General features: G+C 41.8%; 1 protein-coding gene across 7 annotated transcripts in view; it reads right to left on the bottom strand.

Moving 5' to 3' along the window:
- ADGRL1 (adhesion G protein-coupled receptor L1) overlaps positions 1 to 27,948 on the bottom strand; it is a 617,999-nt gene that overhangs the window by 38,161 nt on the left and 551,890 nt on the right. For all 7 annotated transcript variants that reach the window (XM_082254819.1, XM_082254817.1, XM_082254818.1 and 4 more), the window contains 6 exons: positions 22,357 to 22,479; positions 20,370 to 20,569; positions 18,393 to 18,563; positions 17,907 to 18,116; positions 17,582 to 17,802; positions 13,193 to 13,259 (listed from right to left, as the gene is read on the bottom strand). In XM_082254819.1, the coding sequence (XP_082110945.1) occupies positions 13,193 to 13,259; positions 17,582 to 17,802; positions 17,907 to 18,116; positions 18,393 to 18,563; positions 20,370 to 20,569; positions 22,357 to 22,479 (992 nt within the window). The remainder of the gene's footprint in view (positions 1 to 13,192; positions 13,260 to 17,581; positions 17,803 to 17,906; positions 18,117 to 18,392; positions 18,564 to 20,369; positions 20,570 to 22,356; positions 22,480 to 27,948) is intronic.

A 27,948-nucleotide genomic window follows, 5' to 3' on the forward strand; every position in this document is an offset into this window, starting at 1 on the left:
AGTTGGAGTATCCCACTATTCCCTTCTCCCATCCAAGTTCCACAATAAATACTAAACCAAATTTCCTGGACTGTTTATTGAGTAACGAGAAAACAGGAGTAAGGGGGGATTTGTGAAAAAACCCAGCAACTGTATGAAGGTAATCAGAGGGAGGCCTAAGAAGTCCACAGGGACAGTGCTACAAGGACTATAAGTACATAAAGCTACATGAGACTTAAACTAGGCTTTGAAGTTACTGTATATTCAACCAAAAGGTGGAAGCTTCAGGTGGACACCTGTAGATAAATCTCTCAACAGCAACTTGCATCCGAGTTCAGAGGTAAAATCTACAGGGATCACAGCATGCTTGGTCCTTCTCACAGTGTTATAACGATATGTCAATCCCAACTAGTTTCCCTGTAATATATCTATTCTACATACAGAGAAACCCCTTGATAAGTAGGGGGTATCACCCACTTCTTTTAATAATGGCTATGGCATTTGGTTGGAAGTGGGAAACCTACCAGAGATATCTCGCTACTGTAGCCTTTAAAAGATATAAGAAACCTGTAAAATAATTGTATTTGCCAAGAAGCACATCAATTAGAACACTTCTAGGCAGAGCTGGACTTTAAGAGATTTAAACTGAAACCTAAAAAAAGATTAAAGAATAAATTCTCATCCCTCCGCCTTATTTGTGAGTTGTACTGTAAACTCCTGGGCCACATTTTAATGAAAAGCGACTCAGCTGACAAAATGGCCGCCCGCACTGTATGGGACCGAGATATTTGCATTAAAAACAACACCATTCTATCCTCATTTTTTTTTTTTTTTTACATTTCCTCTTTGTAAGTGTCTAATGGCAATATTTAGAGATGAAATAATAAAATTCTTTCTATAGGACTTTAACTCTTTTCATTGGAAGGCATCACTAAGACTGCATGCAGCGCTCACAAATTTTTGCTTCTTAACATAATCCCATTACCTCCTCCCAGAGACTTCCCGTCAATCTTATTCATGTGCGATAATCCTCTCACAATATATGCTTGTATGCAGCATAATGGCAAGGGATAAGTATGGCATAATTCTAGTGGGTTATGTTGAATTTGTGGGTTGCGGCCAGGCAGTTTTATACCCAGATTTAAGGAAAGTAAAAAGTGGATTCATTTGTAGGTTTAAATACGAAATGTACTCTTAGTTACTGACATCAGGTGGAACAGACGGTAAACTAAACATATACGTTTTATTACTAGCAGATCTATTTATAGCTTTAACATATATATAGCAATTTTCCTATTTAATGATGCACAGTGGTTTGGTGGTTAGCACTTCTGCTTTGCACCACTGGGGTTCTCAGCTTAAATCCCAGCCAGGATATTATCTACATGGAGTTTGCATGTTCCCTTTATGCTTGCGTGGGTTTTTTTCCCACACTACAAAGATTTGCTGGTAGGAGAAATGGCACTTGTATGCATATGTATGCATGTGAAATACAGACCCTACAATGTAAGCTTCTTAAGTGCAGAGGATGATTTGAATGAATAGCATGAAAAGCGCTGTGTAAATTCAAGGTGCTATATGAATGCCTGTGATAAATCACTAAGAAGCTGTAAACCCTATTAAAACCTGAAAATAAAATCCTCACAGTTCCTCTACTGTAGCCCCCCTGCCCACTGGGGGGTGTCTAGATCATCAAAAAAGAGACCATCAAACAATTCTAGGTGGATGACTCAGAAATGCTAAAAACCTGGCTGCAACTCCCAAAACTGCACCTCTTATTTTGTATTTGAATTAAAAATAGAGAACACACTAAATTACATAGGTTTTTATATAAACATACAAATATTTTAATCGCATCAATTCAACAATAGAAAAAAAAAAGACTACAAAACTTTGGTTTTTAAAAATAACACCACCCACACACAGTACACCTGGTCTTATAAATTGCCCCTAATATATTTCTAAAGCAAAAAATCCATACAATAACATACATCGAGATATCTATACTTGGGTCAATCCAGTCTGAAAGTATAATGCAAAAGGAATCTCCTTCAGTTTATTCACTTGTCTCTTAAAATGTCATAATAGGTCATACTCTACTGTTGGGTCTGGAACCCAATCATAGCTTATACACAATGAAGGAGTGCTTGTAGATCCTTAAAGATAGAACTGCTGTATCTTTAAATGTCCCTTGCGCAATGCACATATATATTGTATATCTTATGCACTTAATTTCAAATATTAGGGGTCTCCAAAATGTTTAAAGGATCAGTTGACTGTCCCTCAGACTTTAGGGGGGCCAGACTGTGCCAACTGGGAGTTAATAATGCCCATTTTTGTTCAGTGGAAGGAATTATGCCTCATCATTGGTGTCAGTGGAAGGAATAATGCCTAAAGTGCCAGATAAAGGCAAGCAAAGGGCTGCAGTTTGAATACCACTGCCATATATTTTGGATGGAGGAATCAATCTGTGATGGAACAACTTCCAAAAATGCCTCTCCCAAATTGTATTTCCACAAAAGGGATGCAATCCTATATCACAGCGAGTCTTCAAACATGAATTATTTCCAATGTACTGACCAGAACACTGCAACAAAGCAGGACTGGCTCTGCATCTGGAAATGTGCACATGTCCTGCATGGTATAAACAATATGACATCTCCGCATGTCATATTCTAGTGATGGTATCAGGCATAGCGTCCCCCGGGTAAAAGGTAAAAATTCATCCATCCTAAGTTGTGGAGCAAAGACCACTCCATAAGCCACTTTATCACTCCATAGGTAGGAGGCCATCAGGAACCTGTAGATTTGTGAAAGATGCCTTACCGGTTTTGCCTGTATTAAACCAGCTGCATTAGAGGTTCTAGAGCAGCTGCCTCAAATACCAGTAAAACCAGTCAGGCATCTTTCACTAACCTACAGCTGCTGATGGCCCCCTGCCTATACACTGAGGACGTTATGGAATTATAAGCATTTGGGTGTTATTTATCCATTTTGCCAAGGCTTACATAGTAATCTATATTCTGCAATTTAGGATGGATGGTCATTGTATCTAACCTGGGGCTTCTGGTTGCTATGATTGGGTTTCAGTCCCAACAGTGAAGTATGACCTATCATGAAAGTTTGGAGACAAGTGAATGAATTGAAAAAGACTTCACATGCCTGATGAAGGGGTCCTGCGTGGCTCTGAAACGCTGTACTTATCCCGTTGTGATGTGATATTTCTGCAATAAAAGTTTTGGACTGGAAGACAAGATAAATGGTGTGCTGGCGAACGTGTGTTGAACTAAGAGATTCCATTTGCAAATTACATTCAGACTGGATTGACCCATGTATAGAAATCCGGATTTTTACATTTTTTTTGATGTATGGCTTTTTTACTTTAGGAATATATTAGGGGAAATTTGTATTACCAGGTGTAGGTAGTAGTGTTGTTTTCTTAAACATATTCTTGGACAAGCTTTTTCAGTCATTTTTTTATATTGTTGAATTGATGTGAATAAAATATTGGTATGTCTATATAACAACCTAAGCACTTTGGTGAGTTCTCTATTTTTATTTCTAACACAAAATAGAAGGTGGAGTTTTGTGAGTTGCAGCCAGGTTTTTACCATTTCTGTGGTAAGATGTAAACCCTAATTGAATGACACTTAGGACTCATTTACCCTTCTGAAGAGTGACCCATGCTGCGCGTTATGCTTTAATACCTAAAAGCCACAGCACAGCAGCCTTGTGTGTTGCAAATGGTTGCCGGACGGTTGTGGCGCAACCCCTTCACCTAAATGGGAATGCAACAGGGGGTTTATTTCTTGCAATGAAGCAAAGCATCATGGCCATGGCATGTGTACACCCCTGTCCGCTGACTTTAAGCTTTATAGAGAAGCTCTGAAATAAAAAGAAATAAGCCTTCATACTCAGCTAGGTGCATGCAACATCAGTTTGGTGCTGCATCTGTCCCCTGCCGCCTCTAAGACCGAGAACAAAGCAAGGAAAGACTGCTGAGTTCTCGGTTTTCAGTGAGCAGAGAGTTGGTGACTGTAAGTCACTGGTTCTGTATTCTGTCCCTCCAGCACTCACTGGAGCTCTGAACTGTGGAGGGGGCGGGAGCAGCTGGCTCAGTCTCCAAGTGGCTAGCTGAAAGGCTGAGCCAGCTTCCGCTCAGGAATCTGGGTGGATCTCGACTTTAAAGTTGGGATTCATCCAGAGGCTGGACTGGCTCAGTGACTTCAGCAGACAACTTGGCTGAAAATGGGCCACAGGAGTGCAGAATGAAGTGCATTCCTGTGATCCATAGGAGAAGTAGGGCCAAAGAGCTTTGGGGTGGGGGGGGACACAAGCTCAACTGCTCTGCACCTTTTTGTAGCCACTTCCTGGCTATATGCATGCGCTCTTCTGATGGCTGCATGGCATTTCTCAGGAGAGGTTTCCTGATGGTGACAACAGTGGACCATACTGGTGTAATGTGTGTTACAATGGCTACTTGTGACTTCTATTGGAAGCCCATGTGACAGGGTGACAACAAAAGAAGCTCAGTTAGGAGACAGGGACAGAGCATTGTCACCCTCTAACAGAAAGTGTCTGAAGAAAGACCTCATGGAAGTATCAACAGGCAATATTTGAATGTAAGCTTTAGATGTAATAATATTGAAAGCTTCTTTTAAAATCATTATAATGGGTTAAATATTATAAGATTTTAGTGACTGGGTTGACGTACTTTAACAACTAAAAGCATTTTGCTGTAGATGTTATTTTCAACCTCTAAATTGCATTGCATTTCTTATTTTCACATGCTAATATAAAGGGGAAAATGGTGGTAAAAAAGCAGCAACGTGTTTAATTGACTTGTATTTGTTGCAGTATCCCTTTCTGTTGATGCTGAGCCTAGTACATTCTTTACAAATACATGACAACGTGTCTTTTCCTCATTAATTCTTCATGAGGTGCATGACCTGAGGTGTGGTAAGGTCACATCTCAGCCTTCCCTTGCTGCGTGCTGGTTGCTGGTCAATGAGGTATTGAGGTGAGACGCAGCCAGGCAATTAATGTTTTCAGAAAGAGGTCATCAATTGCAGCCCCTGTTCACACATTTTCTTTAAAGAGAACGAATACTAAATGCACTTTTGTGAGACTCAAAAAGTTCAGTCTTATTCTGGAATAAGTAACCTAGTTACTGTAGATTATGATCATTTTTTATTTGTCCTTATACTTTCTTAGTATAACTTAATTTGTCTGAGTCTAATAAAAAAAAAGAAAACATTAAAATAGATACCTGCAAAGGAAGATTCCTAAAAATACTTACCTCTTAAGTGGGTGGTGAATACAAACTTCACTCTCTTTAAGAACTACCACCTCGAGGCGAATCTTCAGCAAAAGACACGTCAAGGTATACTGAATGCCTGCATCTCCCACTGCATGCTGTGGTTCCATCCGCCACCCTACATCAATATAGGACACAGTAATAACATAGGGTCCAGGGGAAGGAACCACAGTGCATAGCAGGGAGACCAGGCTGTAGCTCAAGTTCAAGAGATTCACCACCCAACGAAGAGGTAAGAATAAAGAGTCTAATTTTGCAAGCACCCTTTTTTTTAAGACTTGTTTTTGCACATAATAGAGCCACTTTCAGCTTGTGCCAGGGGTTTAGAGGTCAATGAAAGTCTTAGGCTGGCCATACTCAGCTCAATTTTCATTTGATTCCTGCTGAAGTAACTGAAATTTGAGCTGTTGGCACCACCCGGCTCAACAAACATCGACTGAAAAATGTAAGCATTTTTGCCAGAAAACGGTCAAACAGTGACTGCAGCTAATTAGATGCAGTCACTAATTCAGGTGTTCCACAAGTGCTGCGACTATCTGAATACAACAGCCAGCAGGGAAGATTCCTCCATCCACGCTATTTAGCCTGGATGGAGGGATCAAGTGATTTCTTCTGTTTAGCCCCTGTATGGGTCTGAGGGAGGGAGAACAACTAGGCATAGACAGATGCCTAAAGTGAAATCACCCCCCCCCCCTTTAAAAAAAAAAGAAAAAATTAAAAATTCTTACCTGCCTGCTTAAAAACTTTCAGCAGGTGTCCGGTGCGTCCCTGTTCACCATTTCAGGTACGATTTCAGTCTGAATTTTTGGCTAAATTCGGACCTGAAATGGACCAGAAGACCCATAGGACTCCTATGCTATTCGCACCAGAGCTGCCCTGGATATATGTGAACGGGCTCCATAGAGACCCGGCAACAATCTCATGACATGCGAATTGGATGCGGGTAAACATGCATCCAATTCCTAATAGTAGGAACCCGTCCTTATTGTCTAGGGTCTCTGCTAAAAATATATATATATTGTTTGGGGGTTCTAAGTAATTTTCTAGCAAAAAATAATGAGTTTATCTTGTCAGCAACACGTGCCAGAAAAAGGCTTAGGCTCCAAGGGGTTAATTCAGTTTAATTATGTTGTTTTAACTCTTATAGGATTTGAGATCTCTGCCTTTGAATTCCCAGGTCTGTACAGCAGCTTTTGCCATTAGGGGGGGGGGGGGGGTACCCATTCTTTACTTTCTAGAACACAGGTGGGCAAGACCACCCAAAACTCCCAAGTGGAATGAAATACCGTAGTCAGCAATTATGTCAGAGAGGTATCACTGTTGGAGCATCTAGGACTAATAAGAAGGCAGGAGCACACCCACCACTGTACAAAAAAGTGCCAACCACCCCCATCTATAACTGGTCTTTGCAGCAAGGTGCACTACAAAAAAGTACCAACCACCCCCATCTATAACTGGTCTTTGCAGCAAGGTGCACATGGAAGGGAAATGCACATAACAAACATACAAAATATTTCCTAGCATACTTACCAACCAGCTGGCAAAACAACCGAATTGGCCCTGTTTAACATGTTTTTAACGTAAACTGTTAGAAAGGGCCAATTCAGTTGTTTTCAGGCTGGTCGGTAAGTGTGCTGGCAAATCTTTTTTTTTTTTTCTGGGGGGGGGTATTCCTTTGGTTGGTATGTGGCCCATTCACCTCTACCTTTGATTAAATGATCACTTTTGGTGGTGTCCACCAGGTCCACCACTTGGTGGGCTGGGAATTTTAGTTACAGCAGATCCTTACCCACGATAAGCACTTTATTTCTTTTGCCTCCTCCCCTTCCTCTTGCACAGCTGGATTTTTTTTTACATAAAATACCTTTTTTTTTTTTATTTCTCAATGAATGCACTTCCTGAAACCAAGCCTAAGTTAGGCTATCACAACCCATGGGACAATATTTCTGGTTTACGTGCGAGATCGCACACATGTGCAGACCCACAGCCACAGGTCTCTGCCAGTGAATGGGTATGGGCAGAGAACTGCAGCATGTCTGCACATGCATGGAATCTCGTTCCAAAATGGCAACATGGGAGCAGAGATACAAAGAAGAGTTTGGGTTGGAAGGAAGTCAATGCTGGACTCCATGGAGTAGTAAAAAGAAGAGAATAACTGCGCTAACTACTCAGACCAAGCAGCAACTTAAATTGTGACAAGCAACTAGATAACATAAAGATAAGTAAGTTGCGCTAAATTGTGATAATGTGACAAAGAATGTCAAAAACACAAATAGTTGATGATGTGACCATAAATGAATAGTAATGAACACAAATAAATGTCCACATAAATTGTCCAAAAAATGAATTGTCCAAATATCAAAGGTAATCCAAAAATCCGGAATCCCCAAATCAAAGGTAGGATACGCCACCAGATAAGTAGTCTCCTTACCAGATAGATGAAAGGAATTGACCCAAAAGTCACGGGAGTGTGTTGGATCCAACTCCATGGAGTAGTACCTATGTTTTTATATACATACAGGGACAATTATCAGGAATTAGAAATAAAGTTTTAGCCAGGTAGAAGAAGTTGCTCTTTTGAAAAGCCCAGCTAACAGAATTTAAGAATTCAGTTTACAATGTGGTTTACAGAACTGTGATAAAAATAGGGGCAGAGGGAGAAGAAACCCTCAAAACAAGAGAATGTCCCTGGAAATTAAGACGGGCGATATAAGAATTAATATCAAGTGGGCTGCACTGATCAAAGATACATTCCTTTCTGCCAGACTTACGCAGCACAGCTTTTTCCTGATTTACATGTATGATTACCTTCGGAAGCTCTCAAAGACTATGAAAGGCCAAGGACAACATTTTTTAGATCTCCAAGCGGTCCTACCTACGTAGAATTTTAACAATCTGTTTCCACACATTCACAAAACCTTTGTCACAGCAAGTCTTTGTCTTAGCACAAAACATATAGAGAATGAGACTTATAAAGCTGCAGGCTGCTCCACCATCAAAGTTATGCTCCATTGGAATCAGCCTGCCGCGACTTTAAAATATAAAACCCTTAAGCTGTATTGAAAATGGTATATTAATTAAAATACCTAATTGGTCCTGGGAGAAACATACTGTTATTTTCAGCCTCTTATTTCCAATTTTTATTACAAGCATCATTTGGTTAAGACATGATGGTGAAATGAATTAGTTGAAAGAATGAGAAAAAAAATTAGACAGCGGTGACTGCGATGCTACTTATATTTTCCCAAGACGCAGAGATCAGCGCAGAGTAATCAGAGATCTGACACTAAATTCCTTCATGGCTGGGGGTATTTCATGCTGCCTTGACTGGAGTCATTCTGGTCTGAAGGCTTTGAAGATAATTATTATTATTTTTTCCTAAGAAAAAAATACGATGGGCATTTTGAGACGTGCCTTAAAATGTAAGTAAACCCTAAATCTATTTTATAGTATGTTTGCCATTATTTAGTTATTATAGGTACTTATAAAGCTCCGTCAATTTACAAAGCCTTTTTACATATATATTGTACATTCACATCAGTCCCTGCCCTCAAGGAGCTTACAATCTAAGGTCCCTAGCTCCTAAAAATGTACTAGGGCCAATTTACCTACCAGTATGTCTTTGGAGTGTGGGAAGAAACCAGAGTACCCAGAGGAAAGCCACCAGGGCACAGGGAGAACATGCAAAGTCCTTGCAGGTTAAGCCGTGGTTGGGATTCAAACCGACGACCCTAGTGCTGCTAGGCAGAAGTGCTAACCACTTAGTCACCCTGTCTTACTATATAAGCAATTTTTTTTTTTTATTAACCATTTTGGTTAATAAAGGATTATTAACCAAAGGAGGATTTTGCTGTCTTACGTCCAGGCCACTTTTTGCGATTCGGCACTGTGCGACTTTAACTGACAATTGCGTGGTCGTGCGATGCCGTACCCAAACGAAATTTACGTCCTTTTTTTCCCACAAACAGAGCTTTCTTTTGGTGGTATTTGATCACCTGTGCGATTTTTACTTTTTGCGCTATAAACACAAAAAAGAGCGTAAATTTTGAAAAAATAACAATATTATTCAAGTTTTTTTTATATGAAATTCCCCCCCAAAAAAATGTAAAAATCAAATTTTTTTAAAATTTTTGGCCAATTTGTTTTCTGCTACATATTTTTGGTAAAAAAAAATCGCAATAAGTGTATTTTGATTGGTTTGCGCAAAAGTTATTGCGTTTACTTACTAAGGGAAAGATTTCTGTCATTTTTGGTGTTTTTTTTTTTAACGAGTAATGGCGGCGATCTGCGATTTTTTTTGCGGGACTGCGACATTGCGGCGGACAGATCGGACCCTTGACTGACATTTTTGACACTTTTGGGGGTACCAGTGACATTACTACAGTAATCAGTGCTATAAATATGCACTGTTACTGTAAAAATGACACTGGCAGAGAAGGGGTTAATTTTATTGGAGAGGGAGGGGTTAATGTATGCCTGGTGCTTACTAACATGTGTGGGGGGAGGTGACTGAGTGACACAGGGACAGATCGCAGGTTCAGCTATGCTGAACCCTGCAATCTGACCCTGTCTGTCACTTAGGAGATCCGCCCGCTTTGTTTACAAAGCCCAGACTCGATTCCCTGACAATTGGGGAAGAGCAGCGGCAATCGCCGCTGCTCCTCCCCTGGCCCGACTCCCGCTGTGACTGAACACAGCGGGAGCGAGCCTCCGGCGGCACGTGCGCGCCGCCCACAAGGGGAGGAGTCCAGCGACGTAGGTCTACGTTGCTGGACGATAACGAGCCACATTGCTGCAGTAGCAGCAATGTGAGCAGACGGAAAGTGGTTAAACTGTTGCAAAGTCTAATACCTGGAGATCCTGCCAGATACAGCACTTTCTGTTGCAGGCTGACAATGGTCAGCCAGTCGTTTTAATTCAAAAACAGTTAAAGAACAAAATTTCCCTTGAGGTAAAATTCCAGCTAAAGCCTAACTAGTCTTAAAAATGATCCCTCCCCTCTCCTTACACCTATACTAACTAATCTGTGTAAGAAATATGTGTATACTTACCTGTTTTCAGGCTGCTCTAGTCAAGTGATCCAGCTTCCCCAGCCGGTGTTGGCTGCAGGAGGGGAGGAAGGAACGGCCAACAACAACTGCACCATGGGATCCTATGGGTGACTTCATTACTCTCGGCTTTCACTGCCATTGTTGAGCACCCTCTCCATTCTCCTGCAGCCGTCGCTGGCTGAAACAGGGGGTCACCTGACCAGATCAGAGCGGGTACACATATACATCTTTCTTACACAAGTTAGTCAGCATAGGTGTTAGGAGGGGGCTGAAAGCATATTTAAGACTAGTTAGGCTTTAGCTGGAATTCTACTTTAAGCTTTTCAAAATTCACTCAGTGGGTGGCCTTGTCTGCTGCCTCCTGCCCAAGATCTCTAGACTTAAAACTCATAGGAGCCAGGTGGGGAAATTGTCAGCCAAACAGCGACTGGATCCAATCAGATGTAGCCACTGTTCTGGTGGGGGCCAGCTGTAAAAATACACAGTAGGAGATTTGTTTATCCATGATGTATCTGTATGGATGGAGCTGAATGAAAAAAACTATAAGTTTATGGCCAGCATTGGTGTCACTAACCTGTCATACCTACTATAAAGCTTAACCCTTCCCTGTCTGAGCCCCAACCCCTAACCTAAACCTTAAAAACAAACCCTTAATTCTTAACTCCAAAGTTAAGTTTGTCTACAAAGACATATAGTACTTATGGGAAACACTATAAAATAGGGTGCTCTTTGGCCTAAACTTTGCTAACCAAGTTCCAGTATTGACGTCTTCTCTACAAACCTGCTCATGGCTTCTTCTTGCTGGTAAAGTGTAAAGGGGGGGGGGGGGGGTCAATTAGAAAACTGGGAAACAGAACAACCTGTTTTTTATTTTACAATATCTGCTATTTGTATGGCAGGTAATGTCAAAACTCTTCCTCTTCCTTTGTTTTTCCACACAGTCTAATTTTCCCTATGAAATACACTGCCTGGCCAAAAAATAAGTCGCCACCTGGAATTAACTAAGCAACTAACTAAACTAAGCATATGGTAACTATTGGATAGTTACTGCATATGTCCAAATAATGAGATCAGCTGACTACCTGAATATACTGATTGACCAGGTTATTCCATTAATGGATTTTTTCTTCCCTGATGGCACGGGCATATTCCAAGATACCAATGCCAGAATTCATCGGGCTCAAATTGTAAGAGTGGTTCAGGGAGCATGAGACACACACCTTCTTTATTAATTGGTTCTGTGCTCTGCATTCTGCACCTCACCTTCTACTTTTCAAATATTATCCTACCAGTCATTAAATCACTGGTCATCAGGGGACCACCTCTGACATGAAGAAGGAAGGCCCTGCTCCTCTTCCAAGATGGCTGCCTTAATACAGAAGCATAGTGCAAAACAAAGTATGGTAAGTCCATTTCAAGGTAAAGATCAGCTGCATGGAGCCTACAGATAATACTGTTGACTTATTTAGTCTACTGTCTTGCACTTGCCTTTTTTGGGCTCAGATTCCAAAGTTTAGGTCCTTCCTAAACTGGCCATACACATTACAACCTTATTGTACATCAGTACATTTCCCTCCAGATTTGCCAAAGATATGTAATGCATGGACTCATGTACATGTATGGCCAGCTTATGAATTGTAATTACAGTGTAGATCAGAGTGTTGTGGAGAACAGAAAACACCAAGATCCAGTACAAAGTGTGGTAGCAGTAGGGGTAGTAGTAGCATTGGTGGTAGTGGCAGGACAGAGGAAAACTTTATGATAACTGGACACAGAAGGGGTTGCTGCTTACAGCAACCAATCAGACCTCTTATGCCCCGTACACACGCATCGATTATTGGCCGGGAATTTTCGGCCAACGTCCGATCGGTGATTTTCGGCTTGTTAGTATGATGCTTTCGACAACCGACTCCGACTTTTCGGCCGAAAAAAATCTGGTGTGCAGGCTATAACATTTTTGTTGGCCGTCAACACAACGGCCGATTTTCCGTCAGTCAGTACAGATTTCGGCAGACAAAAATCTGATGAGCAAGACTGGGCATGCTCAGAGAAGAAAAAACACACGGAAAGTCAACCAGCACATGACATCACCTCTGAAGTTGGTTTTTGTTGGCCAACAAAAGTCCAGTGCAAGTCTAGAGCACATTTCAACCAACAAACAACACTGGACAAAAGACGGCCGATCGGTTGGCCAACAATCTGTGCGTGTGTACGGGGCTTTAAGCCCCGTACACACGTACCGATTGTCGGCTGTAAAGATTTGGCCGACGACCGATCGGCCGATTGTAGGCTTGTTAGTATGATGCTTCCGACAGCCCACAGCGCACTTTCGGCCGAAAAGAATCTGTCGTGCAGGCATTAAAATTTTTGTTGGCCAACACCAGAACGGCCGATTGTTTGCCAGTCAGTACAGAATTCGGCCGACAATCAGCAGATTTGCAAGACTGGGCATGCTCAGAGAAGAAAAAACACAGGGAAAGTTAACCATCACATGACATCACTTCTGCAGTCGGCAGACAAAATTCTTGTGCAGTCTTTTGCACTTTTCAGCGGACAGGACAGCCCTGGACAAAAGACGGCCAATCGGTCGGCCGACGATCGGTACGTGTGTACGAGGCATTAGAGTAAAATTAATCACAGATCTGATTGGTGGATATACTGTAGGTAATTGATCTACCTTTACTCCAGTTTTCTTGCCTCTGCTTTTATAACCCAGCTGCAGCCGGAAAATAGTGCAGCAGCTCAACATCAGAGCGCACATGGGACAGAGCAGAGACGTGGGGGGAGAATTAGACAGTGACTTAAAGAGAAGGAGAAAGCTGAAGACAAAAATATCATCACTCACCACAACAACAAGGGAAACCGGGCCAATAAAACTCCAGATGAAATAATTATCAACCCGCAGCCAGCAACTGTGATAGAGAGAGAAATGGAAAAACAGTCAGAGGCACTGATAGAAGAGCAGAGACACAGTCACATCCAGATAGCTGGCTAATGAGAGATAAACACACTTCCCCAAAGTCAGCGAGAGAGACAGAGAAAGAGGTATATGACTATAGATTGTATCAGACACAAAGACAGAGAAAAAGAAAGATACATAAATGTTAGAGAACAGAGAGCCCATAGTCAGACACTGATTACAAAGAAGAAAGTTGGCACTTAGTGCTAAACTATATCAGACAGTCAATAAACTACATAAGATAATCAAGAGGGAACATAGACTATTGCACTTTTAGACTGAGGAAAGCAGGTAAACATTGGTGAGAAAGTTCGCACTGCATGGAGAACTCAACTTATACAAAAAAAATAAAATAAAACAGACATATTATACACAATTTTAACACAAGAAATGTTGTACTTTATTGCTATAAAGAATAATTCCAGGCATCAGCATGTTATACATAGTTACATTGGTCCTGCTTGGACCATTGTAAATATGTATATGGCATACCTGGCAGATGCCGCTGGAAGCTGGAAATCGCTGAAGCAAACATTGCTACCCCAGTGATCTCCACTCTCTTCTGGATCCCATGCTGAACAGACAGTCTGATGCCTTATGAATATAGGATGTCGGCTGCTCAGCACGGGTGCCATTTAGAGAATGCTTTGCATTTTCTAAATGAATGCAAAGCATTCTCTGATTGGCCAAGGTGGAGAGTGTGAAGCCACTGCCCCACCTCTCCACCACATCTAATCAGGGAAAGCTTTGCATTCATTTAGAGCAGAGATCCTCAAACTATGGCCCTCCAGCTGTTGCAGGACTACACATCCCATGAGGCATTGCAAAACTCTGACATTCACAGACATGACTATGCATGATGGGAATTGTAGTTCCTGAACCACTGGAAGGCCATAGTTTGAAGACCCCTGATTTAGAGGATGCAAAGCATTCCCCGAATGTTGACTGTGCCGACCTCCTGTGTTCAAAATGCAGCAAAGCAACTGATTGGCATGGGACTCAGAGGCAAGCAGAGAACAGCTTCCAGTCACATCAGCCTGGTATGTCATATACTGTACATAGTTTCAAGCTGGACCAACGTAATACTTAGGTATTTTGGTCCAAGCTAGACCATGCAATTATATGTAACATGCTGATGCCTGAAATGATTCTCTCCTCCTCTTCTCAGGTACCCAGCAGTGCTCCTCCTCTCTGTCCAGTGTCCCCACAGGAAACCACTTCCCATGGGGGCACTTATGAATGCTCGCTCCCGAGCCACGCTGCAATGTCCATTAACATAGACATCAGGATTCGGCCCCGCCCCCTCATTACTGGCTTTGATTGGCAGCACTGAGAGCTCCAGGATAGACAGCGAGACCCTGAAGTGAGGGGAGAGAAGAGCTGCAGACATGCACAGCGCTGGATCGAATAAGGGCTCAGGTAAGTATAAAGGAATGCATTAAGGCAGTGGTCTCCCAACTGTGGCCCGAGGGCCAGATGCGGCCCTTTGCTTGCTTTTATCCGTTCTTGGGGCACTATTCTTCCAACTGACATCAATAATGGCCCATAATTCCTCTCACTGACACAAACAATGGGGCACTATTTCTCCCCATGATTTCATAGATGGCGCAGTATTCCTCCCCCTAATACTAAATGTGGCCATGTTAACTCCTGCTGATGCCAGGAAAATGTCCACTCCTGCTGACTATAGTCCGGCCCCTCTAAAGTCTGAAGGACAATAAACCGGCCCTTTGTTTAAAAAGTTTGGAGACCCCTACATTAGGGTAAAAAATATTTAGGCTTTAGAACCACTTTAAGTAATACATACTGTATCTCACAAAAGTGAGTACACCCCTCACATTTGTGTAAATATTTTATTATACCTTTTCATTTGACAACACTTAAGAAATTACACTTTGCTACAATGTAAAGTAGTAAATATACAGCTTGTATAACAGTGTAAATTTTCTGTCCCCTCAAAATAAGTCAACACACAGCCATTAATGTCTAAACATTTGGCAACAAAAGTGAGTACACCCCTAAGTGAAAATGTCCAAATAAGTGCCCAATTAACTATTTTCCATCCCCGGTGACATATGACTCATTAGTGTTACAAGGACTCAGGTGTGAATGGGGAGTGTTAAATTTGGTGTTATCACTCTCACTCTCTCATACTGGTCACTGGAAGTTCAACATGGCACCTCATGGCAAAGAACTCTGAGGATCTGAAAAAAAGAATTGTTGCTCTACATAAAGATGGCCTAGGCTATAAGAATATTGTCAGGACCCTGAAACTGAGCTGCAACATGGTGGCCAAGACCATACAGTGGTTTATCAGGACAGGTTCCACTCAGAACAGGCCTCGCCATGGTCGATCAAAGAAGTTGAGTGCATATGCTCAGCATCATATCCAGAAGTTGTCTTTGTGAAATAGACGTATGAGTGCTGCCAGCATTGCTGCAGAGGTTGAAGGGGTGGGGGGTCAGTCTGTCAGTGCTCAGACCATATGCCGCACACTGCATCAAATTGGTCTGCATGGCTGTTGTCCCAGATGGAAGCCTCTTCTAAAGATGATGCACAAGAAAGCCCACAAACAGTTTGCTGAAGACAGGCAGACTAAGGACATGGATTACTGGAACCATGTCCTGTGGTCTGATGAGACCAAGATAAACCTATTTGGTTCAGATGGTGTTAGGCGTGTGTGGCAGCAACCAGATGAAAAGTACAAAGACAAGTGTGTCTTGCCTACAGTCAAGCATGGTGATGGGAGTGTCATGGTCTGGGGCTGCATGAGTGCTGCCGGCACTGGGGAGCTACAGTTCATTGAGGGAACCATGAATGCCAACATGTACTGTGACATACTGAAGCAGAGCATGATCCCCTCCCTTCAGAGACTGAGCCGCAGGGCAGTATTCCAACATGATAACGACCCCAAACACACCTCCAAGATGACCACTGCCTTGTTAAAGAAGCTTAGGGTAAAGGTGATGGACTAGACAAGTCTCCAGACCTAAACCCTATTGAGCATCTGTGGGGCATCCTCAAACAGAAGGTAGAGGAGCGCAAGGTCTTTAACCTCCACCAGCTTCATGATGTTGTTATTGAGGAGTGGAAGAGGACTCCAGTGGCAACCTGTGAAGCTCTGGTGAACTCCATGCCCAAAAGGGTTAAGGCAGTGCTGGAAAATAACGGTGGCCACACAAAATATTCACACTTTGGGCCCAATTTGGACCTTTCCACTTAGGGGGTGTACTCACTTGTGTTGCCAGCGGGTTAGACATTATTGGCTGTGTGTTGAGTTATTTTGAGGGGACAGCAAATTTACACTGTTATACAAGCTGTACACTCACTACTTTACATTGTAGCAAAGTGTAATTTCTTCAGTGTTGTCACATGAAAAGTTATAATAAAATATTTACAAAAATGTGAGAGGTTTTTCTCACTTTTGTGAGATACTGTATAAGTCTTGTCCCCATCCTCAGCCTGTGACTGGACAGTGAAATGAGAAGTAGCAGACTGATGAGCTCATCTCTTTGTCACTTTGTTCTCTCTTCCTGCAGCACATCTAATTGGCTGTTTCTCCCTCTCCCAGTTTGAGCTGTGCTATACAGGAAATCGCAGGACCCTAAAACCAAATCAAATTCAAGTACTTACATTTGTTGGTTTTTAAAAATACAGTCTATTTATTAAAAAAGCTTTTTGCGAATGCCTCAAGCATTCGCGCAGCCATCACAAAAAATTACCGTAATGTAATGAAATATGTTTATTTCCTATCGTTGTCGGCTCTGTTTTGTGGCTATAATATGGCATTTTCCTGAAATACCTCGATCAATTATGGCTACTGGATGAAGCTGGAGATCATAGGAAATAAACATATTATACAAATTACAGGGATTGTTCATTATGACTGTATGAATCCTTGAGACATTTGCACAGCAATTTTTTTTATAAAAAGACCCCCTAGTGATTTTTGTTTTATTAAAAACACATATCTGCAATCATTTTGTATTTGCCTGGCGTTCAACAAAGGAAAAGTACATGTCATAAGACAAATGGAAGAAAGTGCACTGCACATAGTGCAGTCTATTAGACAGAAAACATAAAACCATTTTATATAGTTTTAGACTTAGATTATTGAAAACATCAGGCAGATATGAGAAAATAGTGGGGCACTATATTTGTCAGATAGTAGAAGGTACACTTTTGTACAACTGTTAAACAGTAAGAAAAGGAGGAACCTAGCTGGCTACTATTTATCAGATAGACCCAATTTTAGAAAGACAGCAGTCCACTCACGCTTTATCTGTGCCGTAGCTTCTGTAATCTACAGCTGCTGAAATCCCCACCACGAGGGCTGGGAAGACGTAGCCACAGAGGTAGTAGTACTTTCGACGAGAGTGTTCTGTTTCAAACACTTCCACTAGCATAAGATAAAGCTGCACGCCCTCTAGACAAAGCCAGGAGAAGGCTGACAGACTGAAGAAATGTAAGAGACCAGCCAAGATGGGGCACACCACCTGAAAGAGACGGTATGACAACAAATAAGCAACAGGACAATGTTTAAACAGCCTTGTTCTTTTAGCAGGAGTGAGAATTAAGCTAATAGAAAGAAGATGCATACCTGATACTGGGTTTTGTCAATACCGGTGAGAAAGAGAAGCTCGACAAGGAAAAGGCTGATGCACAGGTTCTTGTGGATGGTATTCCTGTCAGTCTGAAGACCTCTTAGGAAGCAGAAGGTGGAGATACAGATTCCCAGACAGACCAGAGAGATCACAATTCCCACCCATGAGATGACAGAGAGCAGCAAATCATTTATATGACCTGGGTACTGAGAAACACAAGTAGGCAAAAGCACACTGTTAGATATGAGATTGGTGATGCTGTAGAACCATCAAGAAAAGACCTACTGATGCTACAGATATGACAGTAGTGGGGACAGAAGCAGAAGTCAACAATTTATGCTGGGAAATGGCGAAGATAAGATTCAGACAATCAGAAAAAATGAAAATGAATAAGAGTAATACACCAAATACAATAACTTCATAAGACAGTTAAAATGCACTCAGTTCATTAGCATAATTAATGACAATCATGGAACTCTCACCATATCCCTCTGAGCCATTAGCACAGCAAAGTTGGTGAGGTGGTTGCATGCACAGGTTGTGTGAGTCCTGTTGGTATGGACCAAACGGCAGCCCTGGGTCGACCAGTACCCCAACATGGAGCGCTCCGAATAATTCCAGAATGTGCAGTTGGCATTAAAGTGGTTTTTAGACTGAAAGACAAATGAAAAGAGGCAATGGTACAATTTGCTTCCTCTATCTTCCAGCTATGAGAGATGTACACTGACCACTGAATTTACTAAAAAACTCAGAGGAGAAGCAATAACTTCCTGTGTCTTGGTAGAGGCATCTCTAGGCATTCATTTAAACTTATCCCTACCCCATACATTACATACTGGAGACCTACTAGAAGCTAGTAAAACAGGTCACCCTTCTGTCCACCACAGCTGTGAGAGCCTCAGATTGGAGCAGTGTTGGGGGTAACGAGTTACAAAGTAACTGATTACAGGAACTACATTACTTTTTTTTTGATAACGAAGTAACGTAACTAGTTACAATACTAATATTGGTAACTACACTACTTTACTAGGCTATAGGAGGTATAGGAGGTAACTACACTACTTTACTAGGCTATAGGAACGCGCTTTCCTGCGTTACCCAAGCCGTGCGATACAATCATTATTTTGAAGAATAGAGAGGGATGAAGTTTATGACTTTTTGTTGCACTTTATGTTTTATTCTGTTTTTTTCAGGTTTTGTTCTCATGTTTCCCAAAGCCTGTGTTTATACAATAAACTCTATGCAGAAAGAGTGTCATGTATCTTCTTCTTTTAAGAAAGAGGTCATTTAAGAAAGAGGAAAGTAAAGTAATAGGTAGTGAAGTTACTTTTCAAATGCAGTGACTAGTAAAGTAATCTCGTTACAAGTTACAGAAGTAACTAGTAACTAGTTACATTTTTTGAGTAACTACCCCAACACTGGATTGGAGATACTGCTTTGAACATCCAACAGATCTGAAACTGTCAACCTTCAATGAAAGTGGTTAGAGGCACTCATAGCAATCCTGCCATGATTCTGGCTTTAGGAAGGTGTATAAATGGGGGCAAAGGTTGGCAATAGAAGTTAGGTAGTGGATTTTGTATCCATACTTAAACCATTATAACTATTTCTATCCCAGAGAAAGATCCGGTTACCAAAACATCCTTCATTCTACTCTTCTAATCGGATCTTCAACTACCTATTTTCTATTCTACTCAGCTTGAACCACCTTGCACTTCATTCTACTCAACTAAATATATTAGTATATAAGTATATCTTGCAAGTCAAACATTAAAACTGCCCCTCTGAACAGGAAACAACGCCCCAACCTATATGGATTACTCACTGATATTAAATCTACTTCTAATCTATAAAGTGTGCTAAATATTGAAATGCATATGCAATTCCACCCACACTCTTCTGTACCACCACACGTACGGAATAATATATTCGTGCAATCATTTTTGTGGATGAACATACCATTTGACAATATTATGTCCTAACTTGAAAAGAAAGATAGACTTTCACTCTGTGCATAATTTATGATTCCCAAGCAAATGTGAGGCTTACTTCACTTATACTCTATCCTCCTCACTTCATAAGTAGGATCTAATGTACCATTGTAGCGTATCTTCCATACATCATATCCTTCTCCACCATGCAATCTTTTTACAAAATTTTCAGCAGAACAAGTATACTTGAATAACCTTAAATATATTAAATGGTGGGTTATTTTTAGAACGATAGGATCAAAATCAGATCTTAAATAATAAATGGATGAACCTGAAGGACATGTATCTTTTTTCATCTAAACTTGGTCAGTGAACGTGGACCTTTGCCCTGCTTTTGTGAAACTGCAATGATATCATCTGATCACAATGTCTTTTTTGCTATTTATTATATAGACCTTGGCATTTTATAATAAGTAGTTTAGCTTGTGTTAGGTGCAGTTCTCTTTTTGCTTGTGTCTTTGCTATTACCTGTAGGTGAGGTAAGGTAAAGATAACTGGTTCCACCAAGAATACTCTGCTAGATTCCTTATTCATTGAAGCAGCAATTATCTGTGAGTTTACGACCAGCGAGTGTCCAGTGCTCTCTCCCCCAAAACGTACAGTAGAATTTTCCGTTGACAAGAAGAGACCAAGATTGTTATAGAGGATAAATACCACCTTCACCACTCCTGGAGAAAAGACGAACAGTACAATCATGTCAGAAGATACAATAAACTCACCTACCGCAAATAACAGTACCCATTTTTGAGACATTACATCAGGGCTTTACAAATCCCAGAAGTCAAACAACCCATGCTTCTGATAATTGCATTTGCTCCCAACTTTGTAAAGCCTTTTCTATTGCTACAAGTGGAAGCATATGTTCTCTTTCTCCTTAGAAACGCCTCCTGGCTTCTAGACTGAACTGACCAGCTCCTCCAACCTACTTGCATGTTTAATGAATCACGTTTTTGTTCTGCTGATCTGCATTTCCTTTTCAAGCCAATTAATTTGGGTCATTTCATTCATTTAATTTATTCAATGATCAGTCCACCCGAAACAGATACATTAGCTTTTGGTAGATGTTAATCAGTTGAATCACATGCTTTTTTTTTTAAACATCTTAGAAACTTTGGTAGTGAGATCTCTCAGCTGTAGTTTGGCTCTTGTGCTTTGACATCTCACTCTTCCTTCTAAATTCTAAAAAATGTACCATGAATAGAGTGTATCTAAACCTAAGAACAAAAATGAAATATATTGCAGCTCACCAGTTTTTAAATGTTGTGACTGCACTCGATCTCTTTGTTCAGGTTTTTCGATCTTTATTTTCAACAGAATATTCAGTAAAACAATTCCTGTCCTAGGGTGACAAAGCTCTCCAAAGGTCTCCAAACTTTCTAAACAAAGGGCCAATTTACTGTCCTTTAGATTTCAGAGGGGGCAGACTGTTAGGAGTAGAAAATGTTCTAGCATCCGTGGTAGAAAACAATGCGATCTTTGGTATTAGGGTGAGGAGTATTGCACTCCATTGTTGTCAGTGAACGGGATGGTGCCCCATTGCTGGTGTCAGTGGAAGGAATAGTACCCCATCTTTGGTCTGGCATCAGTGGGAGGAATAGTGCCCCATCATTGGTGTCAGTGGGAGGAAAAGTGTCTCATTATTGGTGTGGAATAGTGACCCATCATTGGTGTCAGTAGGAGGAATAGTGCCCTATTGTTGATGTCATTGGGAGGAATAGTGTCCTATTGCTGGTGTCAGTGGAAGAAATAGTGCCCCATTGTTGGTGTCAGTGGAAGGAATAGTGCCCCATTGTTGGTGTCAGTGGAAGGAATAGTGCCCCATCTTTGGTGTGGCATCAGTGGGAGGAATAGTGCCCCATCATTGGTGTCAGTGGGAGGAAAAGTGTCCCATTATTGGTGTGGAATAGTGCCCCATTATTGGTGTCAGTAGGAGGAATAGTGCCCTATTGTTGATGTCATTGGGAGGAATAGTGTCCTATTGCTGGTGTCAGTGGAAGAAATAGTGTCCCATTGTTGGTGTCAGTGGGAGGAGTAGTGTCCCACTGTTGGCTTCAGTGGGAGGAATAATGCCCCAAGGGCCTGATAAAGACAAGCAAATAATAACATCTGGATCTCGGGCCAGTTTGGAGACCACTGCTATAGAGTACTCCTAGGACATAAATTGTGTTACAGCTACAGACCACCCATCTCTATAGAAAAGTTAGAGGCATTCTGCAGTTCACAGAGGTGCACTGGGCAGATATAAAACCACTGCTTGGGATTTAACAGCAGGAATTTACAAGCTCAATGCATTTCTAGCTGGATCAAATGGTATTTTTTGAACAAATATAACAAAAATGCTTTCAATTGGACATTTAGCATACCACAAGGGAGAAAAGGAAAGAAAATCATTGTTAGGGTTTACATACATTTAAATAAATAATAATCCAATGGGAAGTCTAAGAAGGGATCTCACCATTGCGACTGTTCTGCTTAATAGAGTTGGCCGAAAGCTGGATGGAGCTCACACTGTGATTGTCCTGGGGGAAAACCAGCTCAGAGACAGGACCCTCTGTGTTCACTACTGACACCTCGAGCACTAAGAGAAGAGACAGAGAGAAGTGTAGATAAGGCATAAACATCACCAACATTAGGAGAGGGGACAGTGCTATAGAGATTACGCAGACAACAGAGACGTCTGCCATTATGTGAGAGTTTTATGTCACAGAGACCTCCATCAGTGAAAGACAAGCCATCTATTATGGCCAGAAACCCTTTCAAGAGAGGAGATAGAACATTCAATTTGCGGATTAGTGCAGGAAGCGGAGATTGCTGAGAGGAGTGATTTCTTTTTTTTGGGGGGGGGGGGGGATTTGTGCTAGGGGAAGAGGATTTGTGCTTGAGGGTAGATTTGTCCTAGGAGGAGGGATTTGGGGGAGAAGAGGATTTGTGCTCCTTTTTGAAGATTGGGGGTGAGAGATGATTCGTCTAGAGGGAATTTGGGGGAGGGAAGAATTAGTCCTGAAAAGGGGGTTCGGGGGTAATTTGTGCTGTGGAGGATTTTTTTGGGGGGGATTTGTGTTTCGGAAGGGGGGATTTGGGGTGGGTAGAGGATCAGAGTTGGAGGGGATATGGGGGCGGGGGGGGGGGGTTTATGCTGGGAAGGGGGATTTGAGGAGGGAGAATGTTTTGTAGTAGGAGAGGGAATTGGGGGGAGAAGGATTTGTTCTGTGAGGGGGGATTGGGGAGAGGACAAAGATTTGTGATGGGTGGTGGATTCCAGCAGTGGGAGATTTGTTGTACTGGGGGGAGGTGGGAATTTTTGCATTTATGTTCGAGCATTTGCCTGATTCCTGCACTTCCTTCATTTTGTTCATTGCCTCAAGAATTGCTGCTCACTAAGCTGTCCCTGACTATTCCTATGAAATTATCCTTTAAGGTAGGCTCAGACAAATTGTTAGGTCTTTGTCTATTTTCAGCATACAGAAGTATGTTAAATGGAAACCTTTCATTTTATAAAACGATTGTATTAAGGTTTAAACATGTCTGTGAGACTTTTGCTTGTAACAAAGCAATCATAAATTAATTTTTTGCTACAAGGAGACTCGGGTTTTATTTAACCATGACCCTTTAAGCCTTTTTCACTGTTAAAGCAATCACTACTCTACTTGGGGTTCCGAAAGGTTCCCAGGTCTTTTACAATCCCATCAATGCACCTGCAGAGGATATTGAGTGTTACAGAGGGAATCTGCAGTCTTCAGTACTTTTCAACCTGAATCCATAGTATCCTGTATGTGTATTTAACAACTTATAGACGTTCCATTTTTTTAGATATCACTGAGGTCAGTTTAAAATAATAGTTATAGATCCAGAGAAATCCAATATGTCCTATAGAAAAGTTCTAAAGCTTTCTGGAGTTCTGTGGCCTTCTTATCTTCTGTCTCTGGGAAAATAATCAACTGGAATTCTTTTTTTTTGCTTAAAGTGGAGTTCCACCCATTTTTGGAACTTTAGATCTATGTAATCCCCTTTAAAATGGCTTTTACCAATGGAAACTTTTTTTTTTTTTTTTTGCTAGTAAATACCTTAATTTCGGCTTTATTCCTCCTCTCCTCACTTCCTGGTCCGATCGGCGATGACGTCATTCGGCGATCCGCAGTGTCTGCTGGGATGTATTCTATTCAGAAATCTCGCAGTAGCTGTATCTGTACTGAGCCGTGCCTGCCCCGCCTCCGCCCTGCCTCCTCTCATTGAGTTGCATTGTATGAATGTATTAAGGCTGTTCTCTGCCCCGCCTCCGCCCCGCCTCCTCTCATTGAGTTGCATTGTATGAATGTATTAAGGCTGTTCTCTGCCCCGCCTCCGCCCCGCCTCCTCTCATTGAGTTGTATTGCAATACAAATCAATGAGAGGAGGCGGGGCGGAGGCGGGGCGGAGGCGGGGCAGAGAACGGCCTTAATACATTCATACAATGCAACTCAATGAGAGGAGGCAGGGCGGAGGCGGGGCGGAGGCGGGGCAGGCACGGCTCAGTACAGATACAGCTACTGCGAGATTTCTGGAATAGAATACATCCCAGCAGACACTGCGGATCGCCGAATGACGTCATCGCCGATCGGACCAGGAAGTGAGGAGAGGAGGAATAAAGCCGAAATTAAGGTATTTACTAGCAAAAAAAAAAAAAAAAAAAATTTCCATTGGTAAAAGTCGTTTTAAAAGGGATTACATAGATCTATGTATTCCAACCTATTAAAAATGGGTGGAACTCCGCTTTAACTCATTTTTCAAGAACTTTTATCACTCCTGTTCTTAAACAAATTGTTTTTCCCAACTTGTCTGCATTGGATGAATTATGCTAGTAAACTGAATCATGATTTCTAGCAAAAGTTCAAACGTTTTAAAGATATGCCCCAGAGGAGGAAGAATCAGAAATATAGGGTTTGCAAAGACTTATCCAACACCAAGGAAATTTATAGCAATCACCAAGACACATCCAGAATTGAGAGGGAGAAAGAAATTCAGAAATACACAAAGACATCTCCAGCACAAAGAGACAAGCTAAAGAGTTTACAGATATACTTCCATCAATGAGAGAGACAGCATACAAAGATATAAAGGTCAGGAGAAAACATGTGGCTTAACATTCCACACTAATGGTAACTTACACATACAGTGTATCAGTGTTGAATGAATGCCAATTCCCAAATCAATAGTATGAGAGCCGGTTCACACTGATGCGGCTGCGGCGATTGCATGTAATGTCGGAGCGCACTGCTCCTTCATTACATGCGATCGGCTGTGCGGTGCGAGTTTAGCCATACACTTTGTATGGCTAAATTCGCACCGCACCCGCAGCAAAGACGCACAGGGACCCTTTTTTGCAGCCGCATCAGGATCGGATCGCACAGCGGTTCACACTTGTGCGATCCGATCCTGTGCGAACTGCAAGATCGCACTGCGATATGCGATCAAACTGGGGGTGTCGTTAAGATTACATTGACACCCCCAGTGTATCGCATATGGCAGTGTGAACTGCCAGGGGTGCGTTTGCGATGCGGGAACAGGCTGCGAATTCGCAGCCTTCCCGCATCGCATAAGTGTGAACCGGCACTCAACAAACATGGAAATGGTATGATGCAATTTCGCTAAACATATACTTTATTTTATCATGTGATACAGAAACTTAAGTGTAAATTACTTTCCAAAATAATCTCCAATCATAGACATAAAAAAAAGATGTTGTCAACTGTCATGAACACAATGTAACCTACACTCTACCTAATATAATATACAGTATGAGCAGCACAGTGGTTTAGTGGTATAGCACTACTACCCTGCAGCACTAGGGGCCTTAATTAGAATCTCAACCATGACACTACCTGCATGTTCCCCATGAGCTTGTGTGGGTTTCCTCCCATGCTTCAAAGACATGCTGGTAGGGTAAGTGGCTCCTGCCTAAATTATTTGTAGTATGTGTATGCATGTGGATTAGGGACCTTAAATCACAAGTTCCTTGAAGAAAAGAACTGATGTGAATGTACATGATAGTAAAGTGTTGAAAAAAAAAACAAAACAAACAACACTATTTTTTACATTCTGCTATATAAGATTCCCAGAAAATTTGGGCAATTTGTATTCTGCTACATATTTTTGGTAAAAAAAAAATCCCAATATGCGCATTTTGATTGGTTTGCGCAAAAGTTATCGCATCTACAAACTACGGAAAAGATTTACAGTATCTCACAAAAGTGCGTACACCTCTCACATTTTTGTAAATATTTTATTATATCTTTTCATGTGACAACACTGAAGAAATGACACTTTGCTACAATGTAAAGTAGTGAGTGTACAGCTTGTATAACAGTGTAAATTTGCTGACCCCTTAAAATAACTCAACAAACAGCCATTATTGTCTAAACCGCTGGCAACAAAAGTGAGTACACCCCTAAGTGAAAATGTCCAAATTGGGCCCAATTAGCCATTTTCCCTCCCCGTGTCATGTGACTCGTTTGTGTTACAAGGTCTCAGGTGTGAATGGGGAGCAGGTGTGTTCAATTTGGTGTTATCGCTCTCTCTCTCTCATACTGGTCACTGGAAGTTTAACATGGCACCTCATGGCAAAGAACTCCATTGCCAAGACCCTAAAAAACTGAGCTGCAGCATGGTGGCAAAGACCATACCGCGGTTTAGCAGCACAGGTTCCACTCAGAACAGGCTTCGCTATGGTCGACCAAAGAAGTGCACATGCTCAGTGTCATATCTAGAGGTTGTCTTTGGGAAATAGATGTATGAGTGCTGCCAGCATTGCTACAAAGGTTGAAGGGGCGGAGGGGTCAGCCTGTCAGTGTTCAGACCATTTGCCGCACACTGCATCAAATTGGTCTGCACTTTACATTGTAGCAAAGTGTCATGTCTTCAGTGTTGTCACATGAAAAGATATAATAAAAGATTTACTAAAATGTGAGAGATGTACTCACTTTTGTGAGATACTGTAACAGCCAATATAGTTTTCAATCTTTTATTTATTTATTTTTTTATATTTTAAAGTTGCACTTCTGTTTGTCAAAAAGCAATATATTTATTTGTTTATGGTACTGGAGATTTTAGTCCACTAAAATACGACTATAAAGAGAAAACAATTCAGATGACTAAAATACGACTAAAACTAATGTGGCATTTTAGTCAAAAGACTATGACTAAAACTAAATTGAAATTTGAGGTCAAAAAGCAATATTCTTATTTTATTTATAAAGAGGTTACTTAATACTTGTTTTCATTATTAAGAGAGACCTGTTAAAGTTTTTATATTCAGGTAATATGTGCAATGACATTACGGCCAATACGGCTTAATACATTTTTTTTGTTTCTTTTTTATATTTTAACCACTTCCTGCCCGCCCTATAACAGATTGACGGCGGGATTGTGGTTGTATTATCCTGACCGGACGTCATATGACGGTGGCAGGATAATACAGCTCTGCGCGCCCCCTGGGGGCGCGCAGGGCGGCGATCGGTGATGCGAGGTGTCAGCCTGACACCCTGCATCTCCGTTCTCGGTAAAGAGCCTCTGACGTAGGCTCTTTACCATGTGATCAGCCGTGTCCAATCACGGCTGGTCACATAGTAAACAGGAACAGCCATTGATCGGCTTTCCTTAGTTCGTGCCTGACAGGCACGAGTAAAGGAGCGCCGATCGCTGGCTCCCCTGACAGGCCCCAGGGATGCCCCTATGACCCCAGGGATGCCCGCTATGGCCACCAGGGATGGCAATCAGGGCTCAGGGAGCCCCCCATCAGTGCTGCCCACCAGTGCCCTCCCTATCAGTGCTGCCCACAAGTGCCCATCATTGCCATCTTTCAGTGTCGCCCACCAGTGCCCATTATTGCCCACCAGTGCCACCTATCAGTGCCCATTAGTGCCCATCAGTTCCGCCCGTCAGAGCCGATCAGTGCCGCCCATCAGTGCCCACCAGTGCCTCCTATCAGTGCCCATTAGTGCCAATCAGTGCCACCTATCAGTGCCCATCAGTGCCACCTATCAGTGCCCATCAATGCCGCCTATCAGTGCCT

This window comes from Pelophylax lessonae, assembly GCF_965119305.1.
Source record: "Pelophylax lessonae genome assembly, chromosome: 4".
Classification (NCBI taxonomy): Eukaryota; Metazoa; Chordata; class Amphibia; order Anura; family Ranidae; genus Pelophylax; species Pelophylax lessonae.